Below are 22665 nucleotides of genomic sequence, written 5' to 3'. Positions count from 1 at the left end.
TCTGAGCAGACCCTACCTACACTGTTAAGCACCATATTTTATCATCCTTAGTTTTCAGTGAGGCTCTATATTATAGCAGCTTTATAAAAATATAATGAAATTACTATACCCTAATCTAACATTGACATTTTACCTTGAGATTGTTATTGTCATTTAAAAAGAAAAGAAAAGAAAGATACACTGTAGTTAAGATTTGAAGTTTATTTCCTTTATAGTTACTAATTATATTTGCCAGAATAACTTCACATGCACCACACTCCTTCCCTTTCTGTCTGGGCTCTTCCCGGCGCTCTGAAGCTATCTTCTTTAGTGTCTTGCCTTGTCCTTCCATGTAAGGGTCCCCAACATTTTATCTTTAGCTTCCTCTCATCTCATCAGCAGTTTGACCCAGGGGGCAGTTCCACCCACTTGAGAGTGAACTCAGCTCTGAGCCACCCGCTGATGAAGACCCCCACGCCTCCCACCCTGCCACGCTTACCCTGCGCCTCTCTCCTGAGGCCAGCACTGCCCACTAAATGCATCTCAAGATGACTGTCCCAGAGGTATCTCAAACAGCATGTTAAAAAGCTCTTCCTTCCTTCCTAAATGTGTTCTTCCTGTCTCATTTTCCATCTTGGTTAATGGTGGTGCCAGTTTCACTTCCAGGCTAGAAACTGTGGTCATATTTAATTCATCACTATCCTCACCTCCCACAGACATCAGTCCCCAAATCTATCAGTTCTCCCTCCAAAATGTCTCTGTATTTTGTTCTCTATTCTCACTAAAAACTACCGTCGTGTCACTAGACTCAACTGATGAATTAAGATTACCTCTTACCAGGTTGCTGGGTTGCTCATCTCCTCTCCAGATTTTTCCCCCACTTCACAGCTAAACTCATCCAAAACACAAATCCAGTCACATCACTCTCCTTAAAAACCTCACATTGCCTATACAGTTAACTCTTGGGTTTTCTTTAAAATGATAAATTGAGAATACAACTTTTAGGCTAATTACAGTATGAGGGCAGTATTTTGATATTCTCCTTTCATCTTCTCTTTTCAGGAAGCAAAATGTGGCGAATTTAAAGCTGTTATAGTGGAAGTATCCGGACAAGCCCATTACACAGGGACAGCGAGTTTCACAGTAGAAGATGATGACCCATTGAAGGATGGGTTTCTTCTTAAGTGACTTCTAGGCCTTTCATGTTAAAGAAATTATCATAAGTAATTTTTCTCTGATTTATGTGGAAAACTATATCCAAACTGTACATGTAAGTCAACTTCCTTTCTTTCTAAAATAGTACAACATGGCTAGATAGAAAGTTGTTATTCCTCATATTTGCACACGTATCTTGGTATAAATATCACTTATAGAATACAAAAATCCCCAAAGTGCAGAATACTTTTCTAATTATGAACACATCAGGTAAAATTAAAATCTTAGTTCTTGTTACTTTAAAAATATTACTCCATGGTAATTACTGTAGTATTCTGTTTTAAATGCTCTTTGAATAACAGTTTGAATTACAGCCCTCACAACCATGGGTCTTAAAGGCGTATTGTTTTAGTCTTCTGTTTTTTTGACTAAAATAATGCCCTCTCTCTAAGCAGGATGCAAGGGAGACGGATTATTATTAAGTCCTCAGCACTTAGCATCCATCACCTGGGAAGGCCTGGGGTGGGCAGCTGCTTTGGGTAGAAGTTGTTATAGCTGCTGCCTGGATGCCCTCAGCGCTGCCAAGCCCTGCTCCTGCAGCCAGGTAACTGAAGTCTTATCAGCTCATGAGAGAAGACCAAGGATCTGGCTTTTAATATATCTCAGGGCTCTTATAAGAGGGGTTGTTTATTGCATTACTGAAATACTGCTACACACTAGGAGTCAATCAGTGAATCACTACAGCGAGGCGAGTCTCATCTGTACCAACTGCATCTCTACCAGGTAGATTTAAAACATGAGAGAAGTGTTAACTATTGGCATTCTTGCTAGTTAATTGTCTGTGAGCCTGTTAAAATTTGAGCATTATCAGTCATTATAAAATGAAGTATTAAAAATTAGTCAATATGTGATTCAATAATTAGGAGACTCTTTTTTTGAGGGAAGTAATAGTATCTCTTTTCCTGAGCCTACAGACACTGAAGTAATTAATTAATGTCAACTGGCTGTGTCATCCAGCAAGTCCATGTAGACCCAGTTATTAGGTCTCTGATTGAACTTCCTGACCAAATTGAAGCCTATAAAGGTAATGTTCTTGATTTCTCTATTAATTGCACAAAAGCTAATGTTTTCCACTATCTATTAAATTCTGTGGTAAAGAAATCACTTACCTCCAAAAAAGTAACACTATCCTTACAGTGACCAAGAAATGTTCTACAGAATAGGGAGATTTGCTGTACTTTTTTTTTTTAATAAAAACAGAGTGACTGTTTTCTCTCCAAATTTCACAAGTCACATTAAGTGGAAAAAAAAAGACATATACATTGTTTAAAAGTTACATTTTATAGCGTTTTGTCGTGCACAGGCACACATCCCCTGCTCTAATGAAACACACTATGAAGTTCGTACTGTTATCCCATGGCTGCCAAGGGTGGGGACTATTGTGTCACTGACCTTCTTTAGAATTGTCAGTACATGGCAATAATAAAAATATAGACTGACATTTAGTCAGTTTTCTTATTGTTTTAAAGGTCACTACAGACAGGGCATCCCTGATCACCTGTGCCTGGGCAGACCCCTCGCTCTGCCCCACCCATGCTATGCCACTGTTTTTCATCTCATTCATAAAAATGAGAGAAATTAAAGTCACACGTGTTAAAACTCTTGTCAGGTAATATTTGTGGCTGTAAATCTAGGGCTTGTGACTCCCAAGTCTAGTATTTTCCTGCTAACATTTCCTCTACTTCTAAGATCGGACAGCCAGAACTTGTTCTGGGATATAGTACTTAAACAAAAACGGTCTATTTCTTGAGCACTGAGAAATAGATACTTCCCCAATCTTCCTAAATTCTAGTCCAGATCAGAGCCAAACCCTTGCAACATTATGAATACCTTCTGTACCTCACTGTGTCTCCTGTGGAGTCAAAGCCACAAGGGAATTAACTCCTGCTACTCTCACCTCCATGCGTCTCATCAGTCACAAAGCCCTGTTTGTTCTCCTAAATACTGCTCACATCTATCCCTTCCCATCCTTGCGAAGGCTCTTGCCTCATCACTTAACCTCTCTCAAGCAGCCTCCTTCCCCTCCCTGGTTCCTTCCTCTAAGGAATTATCAAGTATCATCATAAATAAAATGAAACAAACACCCTTGGTCTGCCTTCCCTCTTCAGCCTGCCATCTCTCACCCCTATTTCCTTCCCTTCATAGTCAGTTCAGGCTCCTAGATTCCTCACTCTCTGCTCATTGGGTACATTTTCTCATCTTCCATTTGCTATTCAATTACTGCAGTCTGGCTTTGATCTTGTTACTCACTGGAAACTCTGATCAAACAACCAGATTTACTGGTCACTCAAGGAATCCATGGTGGCCACTGCTGCTTGCTTCTTGCAGGCAAGTGTGGTACATTTTAGAGCAGGAACCTCTAGTCCCTTGGTGCAGAGCTCGGACACAGAGCAGCTCAGAGATTCTCCAGGCCATAGATTAGTTCCCAGTCCCCATTAGTACCCACTCTCAGCTGCAACCATGTGGGCCCAGGTCCATCTCCTCTTCACCATGAACTTGCAATGCTTTTTGCTCTAAGACTCTGTAAGAGTTGGGGCACCCTCCTCTTCAACCCTCATATTCCACAAATTCCATACCATCCCTCCTTAGGACAGCGCTTCTCATACTTCAGCGTAGGTGTGAATTACCCGGGGATCTTAGGATGCAGGCTCTCATTTATCAGGTCTAGGGTGGAGCGTTTCTGACAAGCTCCCAGCTGCTGCTGCTGCTGCTGGTAGGAGGACCGCAGTTGTAACCGATCCATTTGAATTACCGTTTTGGGCCCAGGCATTCCAGGTGAGTCTCCCCTACCTGGCAGCTTCTCCTTTTAGTTCTGAGATACATAGGAAGCCTTTTAGCTCCCTATCTGTAGGTAAAGAATAGAGCTGATCTCATTATTATAGCAAGTTTTCTGAGAAGGATCTGAGAAAATTACCTTATCTTCTTTTCTGAAAAACAAAACAAAACCCAAAAGATAGCTCATTTCTCAGTTGGCCAAATATGCCTCGTTAAATATATCACTTAACCTGCCTTGCTTTTTTCCCTTTATCTGCTTCTTAATTTTTTCTGCTCCCTAGCTTTCCAATCAGACTCTCTCCTCCAGGACCTGGGATCTTGAGGGAAATGACATAACGTCTGAAAAATGGTTAAAGCAGACCTATTCCAATAAAGCTCCAAAGAGATCACCTTCAATTTGTTTCTGCTGTCTCTGCCTGCAGAGCTGCCCTGACTTCTCTTGTTCTTGGGGCTGGTTATTAAACTATCCTTTTGGACTTCCCCTATCCTTCCAGTAAATTCCTCTTTTGCTTAAACGAGACGGTGAGCTCGCTCTTTGTATTGCTTATATCCACCAACCCTAATCCATATACTACCTCCTTAAAATCTCTTCTCCTTCCTCACTGTAAATGCCTTAGTTCAGACTCCTTCATTTCTCCCCGGCATTTCATTACAATGCCTTTTCTTAACTGGTCTCCCAGTTGCCAGATACTCTTCTTACAGTCATATTTTTAAACAACGTTTATGACATTGAAATATATTTGTGTTTGCCTAAAACTGTAAGGTTCTTTGGTCTGGGATCTTTATCTTTGTTGTTTCTGAAAACCTAGCATAGAGATTTGCTAAATTAATCTGTTATATACTTTTGTCTTAATTCAGTTGTTCTCAGCTGAGGTTTACCCCCCCACCTCTACCCTGGGACATTTGGCAATGTCTGAAGACATTTTTAGTTGTTACTACTGGCGTCTTGTGCATAGAGGCTAGGGATACTGCTAAACATCCGGCAATGCATCAGGTAGTCTTCACAACAAAGAATTATCTGGTTCAAAGTGCCAATAACTCTGAGACTGAGAAACCCAGTCTTAGTTTACCACTTAAGTGAACTTCTATTTATACTGTAAGTTTCCAGCAGGATATTTTTCCTCACTGAACTAAGCACCCGAAATACTAATATCATTGATTCTAAGACCTGAGGGTATACTAGTCATTTTTTAGATCATGTTTCTCAAGTGTGCATTGGAATCACTTGCAGGGCATGTGGCTGGGCCTCACCCCTGGAGTTTCAGATTCAGTAGATTTGGGGTGGGACCTGAGAATCTGCATTTCTAACAAGTTCCCAGGTCATGCTGATGCTGCTGGTCCTGGGTCCACACTTTGCAAACACTGCTTTAGAGAACTTGAGTGTTTATCACCCCCCTCACCCTCCACTTCCCACCCCCAATTAGAGGCCATGCCCCAAAACTTGAGATGCAGCCTGGGCAGGCAAGCCCTTCCCATTCCTGCATCTCTCCGCCAGAATTCTGGAGCAGCATCTGTGGTGACTGCCTGGCTAGCAGCACCTTAGACTCAAAGCATACCACATTCCAGAGAACTGGTGAAGGCTGCCCACAGGGCAAGGAACCAATCACTTTCCCATCTCCCCTGACACGTGTGAGCCAGTTATGGTCTTGAGGTCCCTGAAAACAACATGACATCCTTTCTCCAAGATCCATATCCTAGTTCCTCAGAGCACCTGTATCAGAATCACCTATGGGGGTTTAGATTCATGGGGCCACCCTCAGTAATCCTGGGAGTCAGACAGTAAATCTGCATTTTAATAAGTTCACTACATCAGTGATTCTCCAGCTGTGGTCCTTGGACCAGCAACATCATCACCACCCAGCATCTTGTTAGAAATGCAGATTCAGGGACAGGACCCCAGACCTACTGAATCTGAACCTCTGGCGTTGGGCCCAGTTACTTGTGTTTTAACACACCTTCTAGGTGATTCTGTTGCACCCTCAAGGTTGAGGACAACTTGCTTAAAATTCTCTGCCCCCTCAAGTTTAAGATCTCCGGATTTGGGTCATTTTCCACTTCAGGTTCTAGATTCCTTTCCTACCTATAAATGCCAGAAACACCCACAAGAAGCAAAGCACTCCCACTCCCCACCCCAGGCCTCCCTACAGGACATTTGTATTTAACAGGAGAGCTTGAGAGTGAACCCTTGTTGAATTTGGTCACCTAGATGAGGGCCCGTCCAGATTTATTTGGCCAGCAGTGGTCCCTGAGGAGGTCGACCTGGCACTCTCTGAAGCCCAGCCCCCCAGCCCCGTGGCTGGGTAACCTCCGGGAGAGGTGAGGTCCTGGGCCGGCTTTTCGGAAGGTACTTGGCTGGCGTCCCGCCCCGCGTTGCTGCGTAAACACGCGGTTCCCTCGGCAACGCCTGGAACGCACGTCAAGGACTCCAAAGGGTCCGGGGCAACTGCCACCCCTCCTCCGGTCGAGCCCCATTCCGGGCAGATGCCTCTAGCCCCGGCCCCGAGCCACCTCGGGCTTGCGGCCGCCTTCCCCGGTGCGGCATGAGCAGACCTGCAGCCGCCGCGGGGCCCCATGGAGGAGCAGCCGCCGCCACCGCCCGTCCGCCCGGCGGTGAGCACGGCCTTGTCGGGCAGCCCACACCCCGGCGCCCCCTCCGTGGCCGGCACGCCTGGCGGGACTTCCTCCGCGGCGACGGCGGCGGCCGTGCTCTCCTTCAGCACCGCGGCGGCCGCGGCGCTGGGGAACCAGAGCGACGGGAGCGGGGGCGACAGCACTGGCGCCCCGGCTGGCGGCGGCCTTGGAGGGCGCGGGGCGCCGGGGGCAGCGGGGAGGCTGCCGCTGGGCCCCGAGGCGGCGCCGCTGTTGTCGCACGGGGCGGCAGTGGCGGCCCAGGCGCTCGTCCTCCTGCTCATCTTCCTGCTGTCTAGCCTGGGCAACTGCGCCGTGATGGGGGTGATCGTGAAGCACCGGCAGCTCCGCACCGTCACCAACGCCTTCATCCTGTCCCTGTCCCTGTCGGATCTGCTCACGGCGCTGCTCTGCCTGCCCGCCGCCTTCCTGGACCTCTTTACGCCGCCCGGAGGCCCGGCGCCCGCCGCCGCCGCGGGACCCTGGCGCGGTTTCTGCGCCGCCAGCCGCTTCTTCAGCTCGTGCTTCGGCATCGTGTCCACCCTCAGCGTGGCCCTCATCTCGCTGGACCGCTACTGCGCCATCGTGCGGCCGCCCCGGGAGAAGATTGGGCGCCGCCGCGCGCTGCAGCTGCTGGCGGGCGCCTGGCTGGCGGCCCTGGGCTTCTCCTTGCCCTGGGAGCTGTTCCGCGCGCCCCAGGAGCCCCCGGCGGCGCAGAGCTTCCACGGCTGCCTGTACCGGACGTCCCCAGACCCCGCGCAGCTGGGCGCGGCCTACAGCGTGGGGTTGGTGGTGGCCTGCTACCTGCTGCCCTTCCTGCTCATGTGCTTCTGCCACTACCACATCTGCAAGACCGTGCGCCTGTCCGACCTGCGGGTGCGGCCCCTGACCACTTACGCGCGCGTGCTGCGCTTCTTCAGCGACGTGCGCACCGCCACCACTGTGCTCATCATGATTGTCTTCGTCATCTGCTGCTGGGGGCCCTACTGCTTCCTGGTGCTGCTGGCTGCGGCCCGGCAGGCCCAGGCCACGGAGGCCCCCTCGTTCCTCAACGTGGTGGCCGTCTGGCTGACCTGGGCCAATGGGGCCATCAACCCTGTCATCTACGCCATTCGCAACCCCAACATTTCGATGCTCCTAGGACGCAGCCGGGAAGAGGGCTACCGGACTAGGAATGTGGACGCTTTCCTGCCCAACCAGGGCCGGGCTCTGCAGGCCAGAAGCCGTAATCGCCTTCGAAATCGCTGTACTAACCGCCTGGGGGCCTGCAGCCGGACGTCCTCTTCCAAGCCGACCAGCGCTATGGGAGGGGATGTGGCCATGTGGGCTCGCAAAAATCCAGTTGTGCTTTTCTGCCGGGAGGGGCCACCAGAGGCTGTGACAGAAGCGGCCAAACAGCCTAAATCCGTACCCGGGGATACCAGTCTCTAAGAAGGGTTGGGCTGCACAGCTTGTGAAGGCAAATTTTCACCCACTTCGTTTAAAACACAGGATTCCGGGAAGAATCGTGTATTTCATAAAACGAAACTAAAAGAGACAGGAAGGCTTACCACTTCCCCCCAAAAACATACAAAATTTCCCTTCCTTCAGAAGTGCCCAAAGGAATGTAAAATGCAAAAATTAAAACAATCGTAAACCACACAACCAAGCATTGTGAACTGTAAGTGCCAAAAGTGACAAAAATAAAATTCACAATTACTGAATAGCTAATATTACAGAACTCACACTGTGAAACAAACAAAATTATTAAATGCAACTGGTATTTGTTCAAATATGTAGAGTTCCAGGAAAGAATGGAGACCTTAAAAATTGCTTGAAGGCCTCTCTAAATCACCAGCATTCCACAGAACTTCAGATTTCTAGAACTTGCACCTCTGACACATGCTTTGGGTGCTTAAGTTAGGAGTATAAATTCTTATCTTTACTTTGGTGCGTTTCCTCCCCCCTCCCCTCACCCTCCCCCTATAATCTTTGTGGGAAATTTTAATTAATATACTACTTAAACCCATTTTAGGATTTTGAAAAGGTGGTTTATTACTATAAAATTCAACCATTTGAGGCCCAAATAGAAGTATGAACATGAAGAAATGTGGCTGTTTGAAAAAGTATTCTAGAATTATACTTAGAAATTAATGTCCCCCCCTTGGACTCCCAATATTATCTGCCTTGGAAGCTTTGAGTCTTTAACTTTATTCTAACATGCTACTTTTGTTTCTAATGATTTAGGAGTTCTGCTCAGAGAAAGCTTCCACATTCTTAAAAAATAATTTTCATGATAGAAAAATCTTTGCTTTGGAGGTAAATTTGATTTTTGGATGCAACCAAATGTAATCTGAAGTCAAGTTGATTGAATCAGGTGAGTAATGCATATATACATATATGAGAGGTCTATAAAGTAACCAACTTGGCTATCCTATGTAGCTTTTGACTAACCGAAGATGATTCTAAAGAATTCAAAAAATTTTTTGAGAAGTGGCTGCATTCTTGGAAGAAGCATAAAGGTCTCCAAGAAGATCATGTTCTCTTACATTTGGAAGGTTGGGAACATTTGTTTAAAAAAAAAAAAGTGGTTACTCTATAGACAAGACATCTAAAATAATGTGTTCTTTATTTGAAAGGAGAATGGCTGTGAGATTATTATATGTAATAAGAGTATTCATAACCTAGGCACAAAGTCAGAGAGGTACTTCAATCAAGCTGGAAATACCTTCAAAAAGGTGCAAAACAAAGATGCTTTTTAAAAAAAAATTCAAAAGCACAATTTAGGATTTGTGTGGGTGAAATTTCTCACATTAAATGCCACTGTACATAGAATCATTTCCTCAGAATTTTTAAAAGATGTTTTTGCGTTTTCTCCCTTTCTTTTCCTCCATCTTGCCCCTCTTTTCTTCAATATTGCACAGCCTTCACTGAGTAAGTACTTTAAACTATGAAACATCAGCTCTCATATAAAGATTTTAATGTGAAAAGGACACTTTTTCCCTCATGAAGTGTTCAAAGATGTTTATTAGTATTTAATTTTTTTGTGTGACACATGAGTGTATGTCATTATTTTGTAATCAAAGATGGAAATATATGATTCTTGTCAGAGCTAAAGGTGTTTTAATTGTTTCTCTTTCTCAAGGCATCATCACAATCGGAAGTTTATAAATTATCTGAATTGATCTTGCTATACTGAGTGTAGTACAAAGTAGGTGGGATCATCTCTCTTTAGCACTTATAAAACACGTACAGACTTAATGCAGCTGAACTCACATTTAACAGATATCCTGTTAAAGGCAAAAAAGTTGTGTACTTTTTAGCATTGTGAGAAAATGGAAGTCACATCTGATATTTAGGGAAAAATGATAAAGTCTTCCAATTATGAAAGGTATCCTAGAGCGGGGATTCAGCAATTGTGAACAGAGGCAGAAAGAGAGTTAGAGATCTTAGGGGAAGGAGGCGGGCATGTTGCAAAATATGGTATTGCCCGAGAAGAACTGAAGGAAGGTATTTAAAAATAAACATGACATGGCATAAACCTGCCTGGTGATTGAAGGGAAAATCCATGAGATTGGAAGTGACAAGGTGGTGGCATGAAGACTTTAGGCAGAACAGGAATTCCCACCCTAACTCTTCGTAGGCAGAGGGTAGGAAGTTGTAGGAAGGGGGTGGCTTGGGGAGGAGATTGTTTTGTTAGTGGTTCTAAAAGTTATGATTGGCAAGAATGGGAGAGGAGAGACAGAAAGTTGGTAATGTTACTGAGCAATTTACAGCCTTGTGTTTGTTTTTAAATTTGAGGCTATACAACTGGTCAGTGATAGAACTAAGACTTGAACCTCAGAGCCCCATATTCCCTTCCCCACCCTCTGTTGCCCCCACAGAGATCAATGACTAGGGAAACCAAGGATGAGAAGTTACGGTACTATCATCACCATCACCACCTCGGTCATCCATCACCATCATTACCACCTACTGTTTTTATTTTGTACTTTATGTAGAGAAACTTCCTGGATGCTAAGGCTACTAAAAGGTAGAAAACACAGTACCCACCTTAAGGGGGCATACAGCTTAATTGAGGGCTTTGAGTTTTATAATAGTTGGCCATAATCAGGACTCTTCAATTTACCTGTGGGGAAGAAAAATTACAGCAGTTTTAGAAGTGGTTATCGAAGAGAGGAGATGGATTTGGAATAAAAAGACACGTAGGTAAATAAATGCCAGGAACCAATCTGGTTTAGTTGTAAATACGTAGAGACAAAAATTAGTGCCTTGAACAAAAGATGAGAATAACTCTCAAATAAGACTTAGACCTTTCCTTATGACTTTGTGGGAAAAGAGGAAAGAGAAGCTATGAAATATTGGGATGTACTAAATAAAACTTAGTACATAAAGGCTAGAATGTAATCTTTCCTATCTCATTCTGCTCCCAGCTTATTTAAATTACAAGTCATAGTCAGCATAGTACATACATTAGCTTATTTAATCCTCAAAGCAATCCTCCAAGGTGTGGGAGGATGCTAATATTAGCACTCCATCCACTTTACAGATGAGGAAACTGAAGCACAGAGGTGCTATGTGATTTGTCTAAGAACACACAGGAAGTAAATGCTAGATGTAAGATTTGTACTTAGCAGACTGGTGCCAGAAGTCCTGTCTTAATCACTGCACGTTATTGCCTCTCTAATTTGTAAAAGATAATGGGATACCTGGAAAAGAGCCAGGGGATATAAAAACAATTATCAAAGGGGTGGGAAATAGATAACAAAATTTAAAAGAGAGAACAGCTGTATAAGAGGCATCTTTTCAAAATATATGAAGAGATTCTGAGCAGTTCTTTTCTAGTATAATCCCAGCCCTAGATGATCCTATTGGTCTTCTCCATCCCTACCCTAGGGCAGCTGATCACAGCTGAAGAAAAATTATAGTGTCAGATTAACTAGTGTCTTCTGCACCCAGAAGCCATAGCCTGTCTGGACTCCTCCACCCTGCCCAGCAGTCTGAACCTCTTCGCTGGTCAGCTCATTCTTTTTGCCCCTTTAGTGACCCGTCAAACTTTCTCCACTCAGACTTTTAACCAATTCTTCTCTCTTGGAAGGCCACTTTTGTTCCTACTTCACACAGAAAAAGGAAGCCTTCAGTTATATATACGCTCATATTTTAGCCACCAAATGTAACAAACTAAACCGGATTTACACCAGTTCCCAGCTGTCTTTCCAATAATAAAGAAGCTGTTCCCCTCCCCAGCCTCAGGAACCACATGCTATCAATTATCTCCTTTCCTTGGTATCCTTAGCCTTTCCTGCTGAAGCAGATCCTTCCCATGAGCACTTAAGCATGCCCTAAGCTCTCACTTAAAAGGCAAAAACAAAACCTCTCCTATTTATCCACCCCCCTTTCTCTCCCTCAGCTCTCTCCCTTCAACTAGATTTGTCAAAAGAATTGCCTACATGTTTACAGACCTAAATCCTAGTTCACAATGCAAGAACAGCACTATTATGAACTCAGGTTTTTCCCCAATCCCCTCTTCTGCCAAATGTTAGAAATTTAAGATGGCAGCATCCAGGTTCTACAGGCTTATTTAGCACCAAGGCACAGGTGAACATCAGTCTTCAGTGGTCATGTCTATGCCGGCATCCTCTGAGGCACCCACCAGTCTTGTCTCCGGTCACATCCACAGCAGGCTGTGTGAGTTACCCCACTCAGTCCCAGAGGGTCCAGCTCTAACTTTGGACAAACTTAGAGCTCCTCTTTGGACACAGAAAGATTATTACTCCATCTCAGCATTAACAGAGGGCTGTGGCAACCCCTATAATGCTGTCTTAGACTGTTTTAAAAAATTACTTTTTAATATTTTTGATGATTTGAAACTTTTTAGTATTGGAGGTTAATCAAAATAATACATGAAGTATACGTTGGGAGTTCTACTTATGGAATGGAATTGAAAAACTATGTGACCTGCTCGCGGACGAAACAAGTATAGCTGGTGGAGAATACTGAAAAAGCTGCTACTTGAAGTCTCTGTAAATTGTCAGAAGAGCCAAACTATGGGTAATGGTTACTCAAATCCATTTCATCTGCTTTCACTAATCAAGGTTGTTTTTAAGACTTGCTTGTCCTCCAAGCAAAACGTAGCATAAACAATAAGATACCTGCCCGAGTTATTTTCCAGGAATTTGGGGTCAGCTGTGCCTAGTTTGAGCTGAGTTGGTTGACCACCGGCCCTCCAACTAGGCATGCGCGACTGCCCGGTGACCTTTGACGTCAGAGGCTGGAAACTCCACCCTCAGATGGTTCGAGGCCTGTAGCCTAGTTACGCCTGCGCAGAAGGCTGCAGGAGGACGATTAACGCACCTTTTTCCAATCACCCTTCCCACGCCCCCCGCGCTGCAGACGGCCCAGCTTCTCTCCGTTATCCCATAAGCACCCGCGCGCTCGCCTCTGCGGAGGGAGAGCTGCTTGTGTTTCCACCTCCTCGCTTGGCTGCCTTGTGTGGACGCCCTCTCTTTGCTGCATGCCTCCGCGGCTTAGCCTTTGGCTTACTGTGAGTCCGGCAGGACGAACCTGATTCGGTAGCAAGAGTATACAGCAAATGAAGAAACATTTATGCGAGAAAGTCTACTCTAACTCAGAACAGCAGGAGTCTGTGGAATTTGAATTATAACCTCCTCGCTCTCTCAGCTGTGTGTGATAGAAGCTTCCGGTGAGTACAGTCGAGAACCCAGGGTCCCCTCTCTCCCCAGCTCCCAGCCCAGGGCCAGATAGCTTCCTGGGAGGAGCAGGAGATGAGAACGTCTCATCTTTACAGCGCCATGTTGGAGAGGCTAAATCCCAAGTGATTACAGCTGAGAGGTTGGGCGTTCTCTTCCGTCTGTCCCCCGTTCACAGGGTGGATGCTTGACCTCAGGTGCATAATATTGGGGCCATGACTGTCCTTACCCACCTGGTTAGCAGAGGGGAGGCTCTGTGCTAGAAAGAACTAAGAGACGCTGGAATCAGAGGCTGCTGCCTCCACCCACTGCCCTGCTCCTAAAGCAGATAATCACTCCCAGAGAAGCAGGTACCCGAAAGAAACAGGCCGCTCTCTTCCCCCAGCCTCAGAGCAGTGTCCCAGGGATTTTGCTCAGAGGTATACACAGGCCTTTAGGCAGAGAGTCTTGAAGCTCTCCCTAAGGAACTAACTTGATTTAAAACAGTGTGGGGAAGTTCAAGTCCAAGGGTATTCTCAGAAACAGTGCATTTTTGGTGATGAACAATAAAGTGGGGCCTGGTATCTTGAGAAACACAAGCTAAACCACAGTCAGCTGGTTTGCTGAAGAGAATCAGGGAAAGAGACATAAACAATGTATCATTTGATGAGCAATTCCACTTCTCCCAACGAGTTTATAGAAGTATTTCACAAATATGGACAGATTTAGATATAAAGATTATCAGTTATCATTGGGAATAACTAAAACACCCAATAATAAATGGTTAAATAAATGATACATTCATACAAAGAAATATAGTTATGAATTTTGTATATATTTTAATAAGTTGGGGAAATCCTCTTAGAATTTTAACTTAAGCAAGATTCTGAACTGAATATTCAACGGTAACACCTATTTTTTAAATGAATGCACACACAGAAAAAGACTAGACATAAATATATCACAGTGTTAACAGTGAAGGGAGTATTGTTTTATATTTCTGGTTGTATGTGTATTCGTTTCATAGGACTGCCATAATGAAGTACCACAAACTATTAAAACAACAGAAACTTATTCTCTCCCAGTTCCTGGAAGCTGGAAGCCTAAAATCAAGGTGTTGGCAGTTCTCTGCTCCCCCCCCCGACACCTGTAGGGGAACCATTCCTTGCCTCTTTGTAGCTTCTGGTGGTTTGCCGGCAATCTCTGGATCCTTTGGCTTGCAGCTGCATTGCTCTAATCATGTCTTCACATAGCGTTCTACTTGTCTTTCTTGACAAGCTGTTTATCTGTGTGCTCAAGCTTTCCTCTTCTTAGAAGAACACTAGTCGTATTGCAATAGAACCCACCCAAGTGACCTAATCTTGACATGAGTGTATCTGCAAAGACTCTATTTCCAAATAAGGTCATATTTACAGGTGCCAAGGGTTAGGTCTTCGGCACATCTTTGCAGGTGGGTTGGGAGCGGTGGGGGTTGGAGGGCACAATTTAACCCATAATAGCACTGTCCTCCATTTTCTGAATCTCCTACGATAACTGCATATTCATTATCAGGAGTGGCTAAGGAAGCCAGTTTAGGGGGTCAACCTAACCCAGTGTAAAGCTTAACAGCTATGTGACAGTGCACAAGTTAATCTCACGATGTCTCAGTGTCCTCATGTGTAAAAGAATAATAACGACTTTAGAGGATAGTATATGTGATGCACTTAGCATAGTGCTGGGTCCTTAGTAAATATTCATAGTAAATGCCCAGCAATTATTATGGCTGAAAGAACAATAATAGACAAAATACTACAGAAAGATAAATAGGATGAGGACTGAGAAAAAGCTATTAGAAGATAATTAGTGACTGTAATGAGTCGTTTTAGGAGCCTGCCTGTAACAGACACCAGATACCTTAGTGATAGGCAGTGAGAAATTGAAGGCAGCAGAGGCCAGTCTCTCAAGCACTTGGTCTATAGAGAGCAGAGGAAGACAGCTAGAGGGGACAATGGAAGTAAGTTTGTTTTATATTAATAGGGGTGACTAGAACTTACTTAAAAATAAGAAGTATATGGATACAGAGAAAATGAAGATAAAATAGCAGTGAAAATTGAAGCTAGGCAATGAGAAGGGTAAGTAGTCAATTTTCTGGATAATATGTGTTTTATATATTATCTAGGAATTTGAATATCTATTCTTACGGATTTTTAAGGTATATCTTTTGTTTTATCATGTTTAAACTCTTTGAAAGTTTACCACCCTTTTTTTATTTAATTATTTTAAAGCAGTTCTAGGTTTACAGCAAAATTGAAAGGTAAGATCTCCCATATTCTCCCTATTGCTACATGTACATAGCCTCCCCCATTATCTATTAATATCCTCCATGAGATTTGTTACAGTTGATGAACTGACATACATACAACATTGTTATTCAAAGTTCATAATTTATATTAAGGTTCACCATTAATATTATACAGTCTGTGGATTTGGACAAGTGTATGATGACATGTATCCATCATTATAGCATTATGCAGAGTGATTTCACTGTCCTAAAAGTCCTCTGTTCTCCACCTATTCATCTACCAACCTCTGCCAAGCAGTGTCTTTTTACTGTCTGTGCTTTTGTCTTTTCAAAATGTCATATGGTTGGAATCATACAGTATATAGCTTTTTCAGATTGACTTCTTTCACCTAACAATGTGTATTTCAGTTTCCTCCATGTCTTTTCATGGCTTGATGGCTCATTTATTTTTTAGCATCAAATAACATTCCATTGTTTGGATGTACCACAATTTATTTTTCTATTCACCTATGGAAAGACATCTTGGTTGATTCCATATTTTGGAAATAATGAAGCTGCTGTAAAACTGCTGAGCAGTTTTTTTGTGTGTGGACATAAGTTTTCAACTCAGTTGGGTAAATACCAAAGAGCATGATTTCTGAATTGTATGGTTAGAGTATGTTTAGTTTTGTAAGAAATTGACAATCTCTTCTGAAAAGTCTGTACCATTTTGTGTCTCCACCAGCAATGAATGAGAGTTCCTGTTGCTCCACGTGCTCACCAGCATTTGGCATTGTCAGTGTTTTGGATTTTGGCCATTCTAATAGGTATGTACTCATCTTATTGTTTTAATTTGCATTTCTTTGATGACCAGTGATGTAGAGAATCTTTTCATATGTTTGTTTGCCATCTGGATGTCTTCTCTGATGTGTTTGTTCAGGTCTTTGTCCCATTTTTAAATTGGGTTGTGCATTTTCTTACTAACTTTTTCAAATTCTTTGCATATTTTGGATAACAGTCCTTTATCAGATGTGTCTTTTGCAAATATTTTTCTGCTAGTTTGTGGTTTGTCTTTTATCTTGACTTTTTCTGCATTTTAGAGAAAATATGTTAATCTGACAGTTTTAAGACTTTGATGAGAAGACAGAGTTGCTCTTATTCTACGGGGGCATTTTTGGTATCACAGTGTCACTAGCACTTAGTGGTGTCTGAGAATGCTAACTGTCCTGCAAAGTGTATGAGAACACTGCCTGAGGCAGAATTGTCCCACATCCCACAAAACTATCAAATGTCTCACCAAATATTGAAATAGCTGACAAGTCTATGAATCATTATGCAATTACACAGATTTAATTCATTCTTCATAGAAACACAGTATTTTAAACATAGTTTAGTAAACACTAAAAAGTTTTAAGTGTGACTATTTTATAAATATTTGTATTTGTTTTATATTTTTATCAAGCACTATTCACCATTTAGAAAGCTACATCACAATTTGCTACACTTCTTGATGTAATGGGTTGTGAAGAAAATACCGTTCTATCAGTCTGCGTTTGTCACTATCGTAATCATTGTTCTACATTTAGGTATAAGCATCCAATGACTTCATTGTTTACTTTGCAATAAGCTACTTGCCACACAATGACAGATTAATGCTTGACCTTTTGCCGAGAGAAAAATCTGGGTACAAAAGTACATACTATGTGATTTCATATGAAGTTCTAGAATAGGAAAAATTTATATTGGAAATAAATAGAATTTCTAGCTCTTTGCTGAGAATTCCCACATGTTCATTCAGTATGTCCACCTTTTCCTTTAAGCCATTAATCAAATTTATAACAGGTGTTTTTAAAGTCCTTGCCTGCTGTTTCAAACATCTGGGTTATACAAGGATCTGTTCATAATCAAGAAGAAGGGTCTGCTTCTTCTTGATTATGGTTCATATTTCCTTTCCTTTTTTCTTGTCTAGTTATCTTTGATTATATGTTTGATATTGAGACAATGCATTGTAGACAGTGGATTTTGTGTTTTCCTTTAAAGGGTGTGTTACTTAAATTACTAGTGTGTCCTTTAGATCGTTTCAGGCTTGGTTTTTAATCTTTGTTTAAGGCAGTCTAGTTTTGTCCTTAGTCCTAGGATATGACTCTTATTTGAGGACATAATTTTCCCTGCCAAGTTAGTCTTTCTGTTGTCTTAAAAGAATGCTCAATATGCTCTGTGAAATCTCTCCACTCTGGCTGGACTATAACTCCAACGTCATTAAGTCCAATATAATGTCCGGTATCTGTTCATTCATCTCCCAGTTTTACAGTAGCCAATCTCTCCTAGGCTTCATGGCAAGCTTTTTCTCTATATGTACACCCCAGTTCTGTAACGACCTTTGGGAGAGTCCCCCTGCAGACTTCTGTCTCCATCCATCACGTAACTCCCTTTTCTCTAATACTCTGGTCTACAAATTTTTGGTCAGTTCAGCTGCCTTGAACTCTGATCTGTACATTCTCAGTTTGGGAATACCACCGTTTTCTACTTGGGCTCCACCTCCTAGTGCTCAAGTCTGAAAAATAGCCCTAGGAAGAAACATGGAGTAATTTACATACTGTGTGTGCATATAGGGCACCTAGCATGATGCCTCCCCATAGTAAATGGGCAACAAATGCTGATTTTTATTATGAAATCTGTATTTAGTAAAGTGAGATTATATCTACAAATTTCATTAAAGAAAAAAGTCTGTTATAAAATATTTAGAGTGACCTTATTTTTGGATAATCATCTTGTATTGAAATCTGAAAAGATACCTGTTAAATATTACTACTAAATAATATTTTTACCAAACAATATAAGATTCTTCGGTTAATAATTTATCCTATTATATTTTTATAATCATGTATTTTAGAAATAAATGGTAAAAATAAACCACAAAAGAGCATTTTGAGGGGTCTGTGTTGAAGAGGGGAGCAGATCCCTCTACTTGGTCTTGGGAGTAAAATCATTTACCTTCTTTTTTTTTTTTTCCCTGCAATGAACCCTTGGCTTTTTCAGGCCTGTTGGCTGGAGGCACTGCCTTTTCTGCCCAGTAGCCTCTGAGTGAGGCCTGAGTCACTGGCCTGGGCCCTTGAACATATACCACCATAGGAGGTACTTCTAAGTTGTGCATTTGAGTAGTTAAAAAAAAAACCTGGAAAAAACTCAAACTGTAAGCCAGTCTTACCTTTTTACTTTTAAACCTCTCTATCTTGGATTCAGATAATTTTTCACATTCAGTATCTTGTTTTATCCTCTCAACATATGAGCGAGGAGTAGAAGATAATCTTACATTACTGCTCCCTTGTCCGTGACTCTTCCTCCTTCAGCTGGATCCCTGTCATTGGTCAAGAAAGCACAGGCACCAGAATGTAAGAGCTGTTACCATGTTCACTGATAAAGTTGAGCTGGCTGGTGTGGATGGCTGGCATCTCTCTCCCAAAGCACTGGGCTTTGTTAAATAAGGCTACCTTTCCTCTCAGGAATATGCTCTCCGGTCAAAAGTAGAGAAATCTCTGCTAGATTAAGGCAAAACACACACCTGACTAATAATGTTCTCAAGGGTCCCACTACATAGGCCAGTTTAAAAGTCAACAGTTGTTGTTCACCTTGTTTTCTCTCCAAAGAACCTAACAAAGAAAAAAAAATGTTAATCTGCTTTACTTTTAGCTGCAAGGACTGAAGACAAACCAAAGGAGAGTCGGCAGAGTTCACCGCTCCTGGTGGTCATTAAGGGCCTGCCGATCTCTGGATGTCAGGGGTCCACAGGCAAATACATATTTCCCTGCGAGCACTCCTACATACGCTTCCACTGTGAATGGGGAAAAATTAATATAACGTTTTACCCGTGATTTGAAAGACTGAAGTACTATTAATTCCCCACAAGGAGGCTCCGTTATCAAGTGCAATAATTTTCAGAGGGAAAAGTATCAACCATTTTAAAAGCACATCATGGTGCATTTCAACACCTTAACATTCTTGCTGATAGTAGTTTGGTTCATATAAAAATAACGTATCATCTTAGTGCTATGCAAAGCTAAGGCAAATGTATCATGTGTTAAATCCATAGCTTAAGCTGAGTAGACAGACAGAGTAAGACAGTCTGTGGGGCAGAGGAGGTAAAAGGGTGTTCATTATGAAAGATTTAAAAGCAGTTTCCTTATGCTTCAGTTACCACATTTTATCCAGCAGTTGTCACATTGGTTCAACTTCGGCTTTCTCAGTCAAATAAGAAAAATTAACCTTTGGTTAAAATTTTTTCCCTTTATAAGGTGAAACATTATTATCTGTTTAGTAGCTCTTTGCCTAATCAATGACACATAGGGCCATGGCATTGTATGAATGCTTTTACTTCTTACTGGATGATGTCATGTCTTAAAATATTGGGACTAACATTTCAGAATGGTCAAAAAATGTATTTGAAGTATTTAAACAGGAAATACAGACTAAATACATAATTTATACAGTTAAGGTTTTTATCAACGTATGTTAAAACTAGATGTGTGATCGAACATCATACAGTGTTGTATCTTTTTATTTTGCCTCCTTAAGTCTCTGGAAAAAGAACTTGGAATAAATATGACTAGTGCTATAAACGTTTAATTAACTTTGTGTTTAAATCATTTATTTCATAATATATGTGGATGAAATATCGAGGCAACTGAGAGACAAATGTCTTTAAATGGAAAATAGAATGAGGCTTGTAACTTGGGAGTTCTAGTCTTACTGAGTGCTTCCATTAGGTCCCTTGCTTCTATCATGTATTTCATGTCTGTGCGCTAGACATTGCTATTCCCATTCCACGGATGCAGAGACTGAGATTCAGGGAAACAGCTTACTCAAAATCACATAGCCAGCTAAATAAACAACTAAAATCAGAAGTACTGGGATTGGAACCCCCAGCAGGATTGGGTGGGGGAGGTGTGTAGGGACGGAGTTTTGAGAATAAGGAGGCAGGATGACATGAAATCGAGTCTTATCTGGGAGCTCTCTTAAGTGTGATTTATATCAGTTAGTATGCCTCCCTTGTCCTCATCAGGCTCTCTGCTGCCAGATGGTCCTCGGGTTTTTTGTTCAAAGTCAATTTGAATTTAAGCATCAATATTTGGAATGTAAGAATCAAACTGACCTCCTATGATAACTTCTTAAATGATGACTGGGAGCCCAGACAACCAGCTCCTGAATGTCCAGTTCCTCTTCCTAAAGGTCAGGACTGTGTTGTTGGCTCTGCTAATAAAGTGACCCTAGTGACCACGTCTCAGGGCAGCGAGCCAAGCAGTGAGGAACTCACTGAGACTAACTGGTGCCCCTTGTGCACCTTAGAGGACCCTGGTTTCCTTGGGGATGCTCCGGCTGCCTGGAAACCTCCTCCCCCCATCCCCTCTGTGAGCAGACCACCCAGCCTGCCTACAGTGGTGTAAACCTGCTTGGCTGGGGAGCCTCTCCTGTATTCCCCACAGGAAGGACAGGAGACTGCATTAAAGCTTGCTTTGATTGCTTTCAACTAACTTACAGGAAGACTTACCTCTTTAAAGGAAAGAGAAGATTCTTCAAGTTCTGTCTTGGAAATGGGAAGTTAGTCTTATAGTCTTAAGGCTAAAACAGATGATCTGCAGATTATCCACGCAGACTAACTCTGGGACCTGGGAATGGTCTGATTCTCTTAGAAATCATGTACAATCAGACAGGCTGGATGGGAATGTTTTTCAGTTGTGATTCAACTATGCAAGGCAACAATATACCCCCCTTAAACATTGAATAAAGTCATGAAAATTCAGAGCTTCTTGAATTTGGTGAAAATGTCAAACAGGAGAGGAGGAATAGAAAATGTGGTCATGTGTAAAGATTCTGTTTTCTTACTGGCTGCTGAACGAACTCTAATGATTATCTCCTAAATGTCTTCCTGCGATGGACTTTGAAGGGGAGGGGAAAACATCTCCTAAAAAGAGAGAAAGAGAAGGAAGGAAAAAGAGCGGGCTAATGAGGGAGGGAAGGGAATAATGAATTCTTTCAAAAGGAAAGAGGGAAGGAGAATTGGCTGCAATTACAGGGTGTCAGATGAGCAACAGAAACATTGATTAGTTTGAAATGCTTATTGAGCACCTACTGCGTGCCAGGCTCTCAGTTAGACCCTAGTCAAAAGCAGGGGAATGGACAGTTTTGTCTTACAGAGCATGTGGATTGAGGGAAGCACAAAATCAAACTAAATTAGGTTGCTAATAAATTCTGAATTCATTCTATTTTTACCCTATTCTCATTCCCCATAAGTTTATCCATATACCTAATAGAATAGAAACGAACTACTCTGAACTATTGAAATATAACATTGCCTCAAAGCATTTTTCAATTTAACTTTTTCTTTTTGCTTTCCTAATTGGGATAATATGTTTGTAATACTGCATGTCTGCATATTTTAAAGGCGCTGATAAAAATATATTTGTTCCCATATAGTCTTCTTGAGCAGCCTATTTGCAAAAATTTTCCTGAGAAATGTGTAGAGGAAAAGCGTCAAGAGTGGGTTTTGTTTTAAATCAACAATTGGAATAGATGTGGTACAAAAGTAATCTGAAATTAAACGGTGTTGGATTTAGCATGAAGTAGATAACCTGATAGTGTATCAGAAAAAAAAAAAGGAAGAAAGAAATCAAATACTCTTATGTACCAAAGCATTTAAGTCAATAACAGAGGTAAGCTTGAGATCAATGCTGCCATAATTTCTATATAGATTCCAGATTGATTCTCTGTCTTTGGTGCCAAAAAAAAAAGATCAATTTTAAATTATCAAATTTTTAAATTATCAAACTGCAGGTTTGGGAGACAAATATTTAACAACCAGTATGGCATGGACCCAGATACTGGTTATACACCTTAAAATGTAGTTTTGGGTGCATCCTGGTTGGATAAATATCTACCCTAATTATGTGGAAACTGGTAGGCAGTTCATATGGAATGAAATCCCGCCCCCCCCCGCCTTAGCCCATTAAACATTAAGCTACTTCTTTGAAAGAAAGTTAATACGACTGACGTGGTCCTTAAATAGCATAGCTAACATGGGAAAAGAGAGAGGACATGGCTCCTGAAGAGATTCTTCATTTTTGGAGAACTTTGCAACATTTCTAA

General features: G+C 42.2%; 2 protein-coding genes and 1 long non-coding RNA gene across 6 annotated transcripts in view; 2 read left to right on the top strand and 1 right to left on the bottom strand.

The window, feature by feature from the left end:
• The window catches only part of L3HYPDH (trans-L-3-hydroxyproline dehydratase), a 75828-nt gene that overhangs the window by 10117 nt on the left and 43046 nt on the right, over window positions 1–22665 (top strand). The window contains exons 5-9 of one of the 3 annotated variants that reach the window (XM_072963139.1): window positions 1042–1249; window positions 2109–2218; window positions 8824–8953; window positions 12970–13279; window positions 16271–16352. In XM_072963139.1, coding sequence (XP_072819240.1) covers window positions 1042–1167 — 126 coding nt within the window. In that variant the 3' untranslated portion in view covers window positions 1168–1249; window positions 2109–2218; window positions 8824–8953; window positions 12970–13279; window positions 16271–16352. Of the gene's footprint in view, window positions 1–1041; window positions 2219–8823; window positions 8954–12969; window positions 13280–16270; window positions 16353–22665 lie in introns of all 3 variants that reach the window. The other 2 variants (XM_072963137.1, XM_006199722.4) reach the window with 2 other exon arrangements.
• GPR135 (G protein-coupled receptor 135) lies at window positions 6410–8241 on the top strand. Its single transcript, XM_072963136.1, has one exon. It carries the CDS (start codon window positions 6541–6543, stop codon window positions 8026–8028), a length of 1488 nt encoding a protein of 495 aa, XP_072819237.1. The 5' UTR covers window positions 6410–6540; the 3' UTR covers window positions 8029–8241.
• Window positions 9586–12813, bottom strand: LOC140696946 (uncharacterized). 2 transcript variants are annotated; one of them, XR_012073658.1, is made up of 3 exons: window positions 12729–12813; window positions 10630–10705; window positions 9586–9866 (listed from the first exon to the last, which is right to left on the bottom strand). It is a non-coding gene; the product is annotated as an uncharacterized lncRNA (long non-coding RNA). The 2 variants fall into 2 exon arrangements; XR_012073659.1 differs by having other exon boundaries at window positions 12733–12796.

This window comes from Vicugna pacos, chromosome 6 (genome assembly GCF_048564905.1).
Source record: "Vicugna pacos chromosome 6, VicPac4, whole genome shotgun sequence".
Taxonomy (NCBI): domain Eukaryota; kingdom Metazoa; phylum Chordata; class Mammalia; order Artiodactyla; family Camelidae; genus Vicugna; species Vicugna pacos.
The sequence above is the reverse complement of the archived record's forward strand: the minus strand, read 5'-3'. Positions and strand labels throughout refer to the sequence as shown.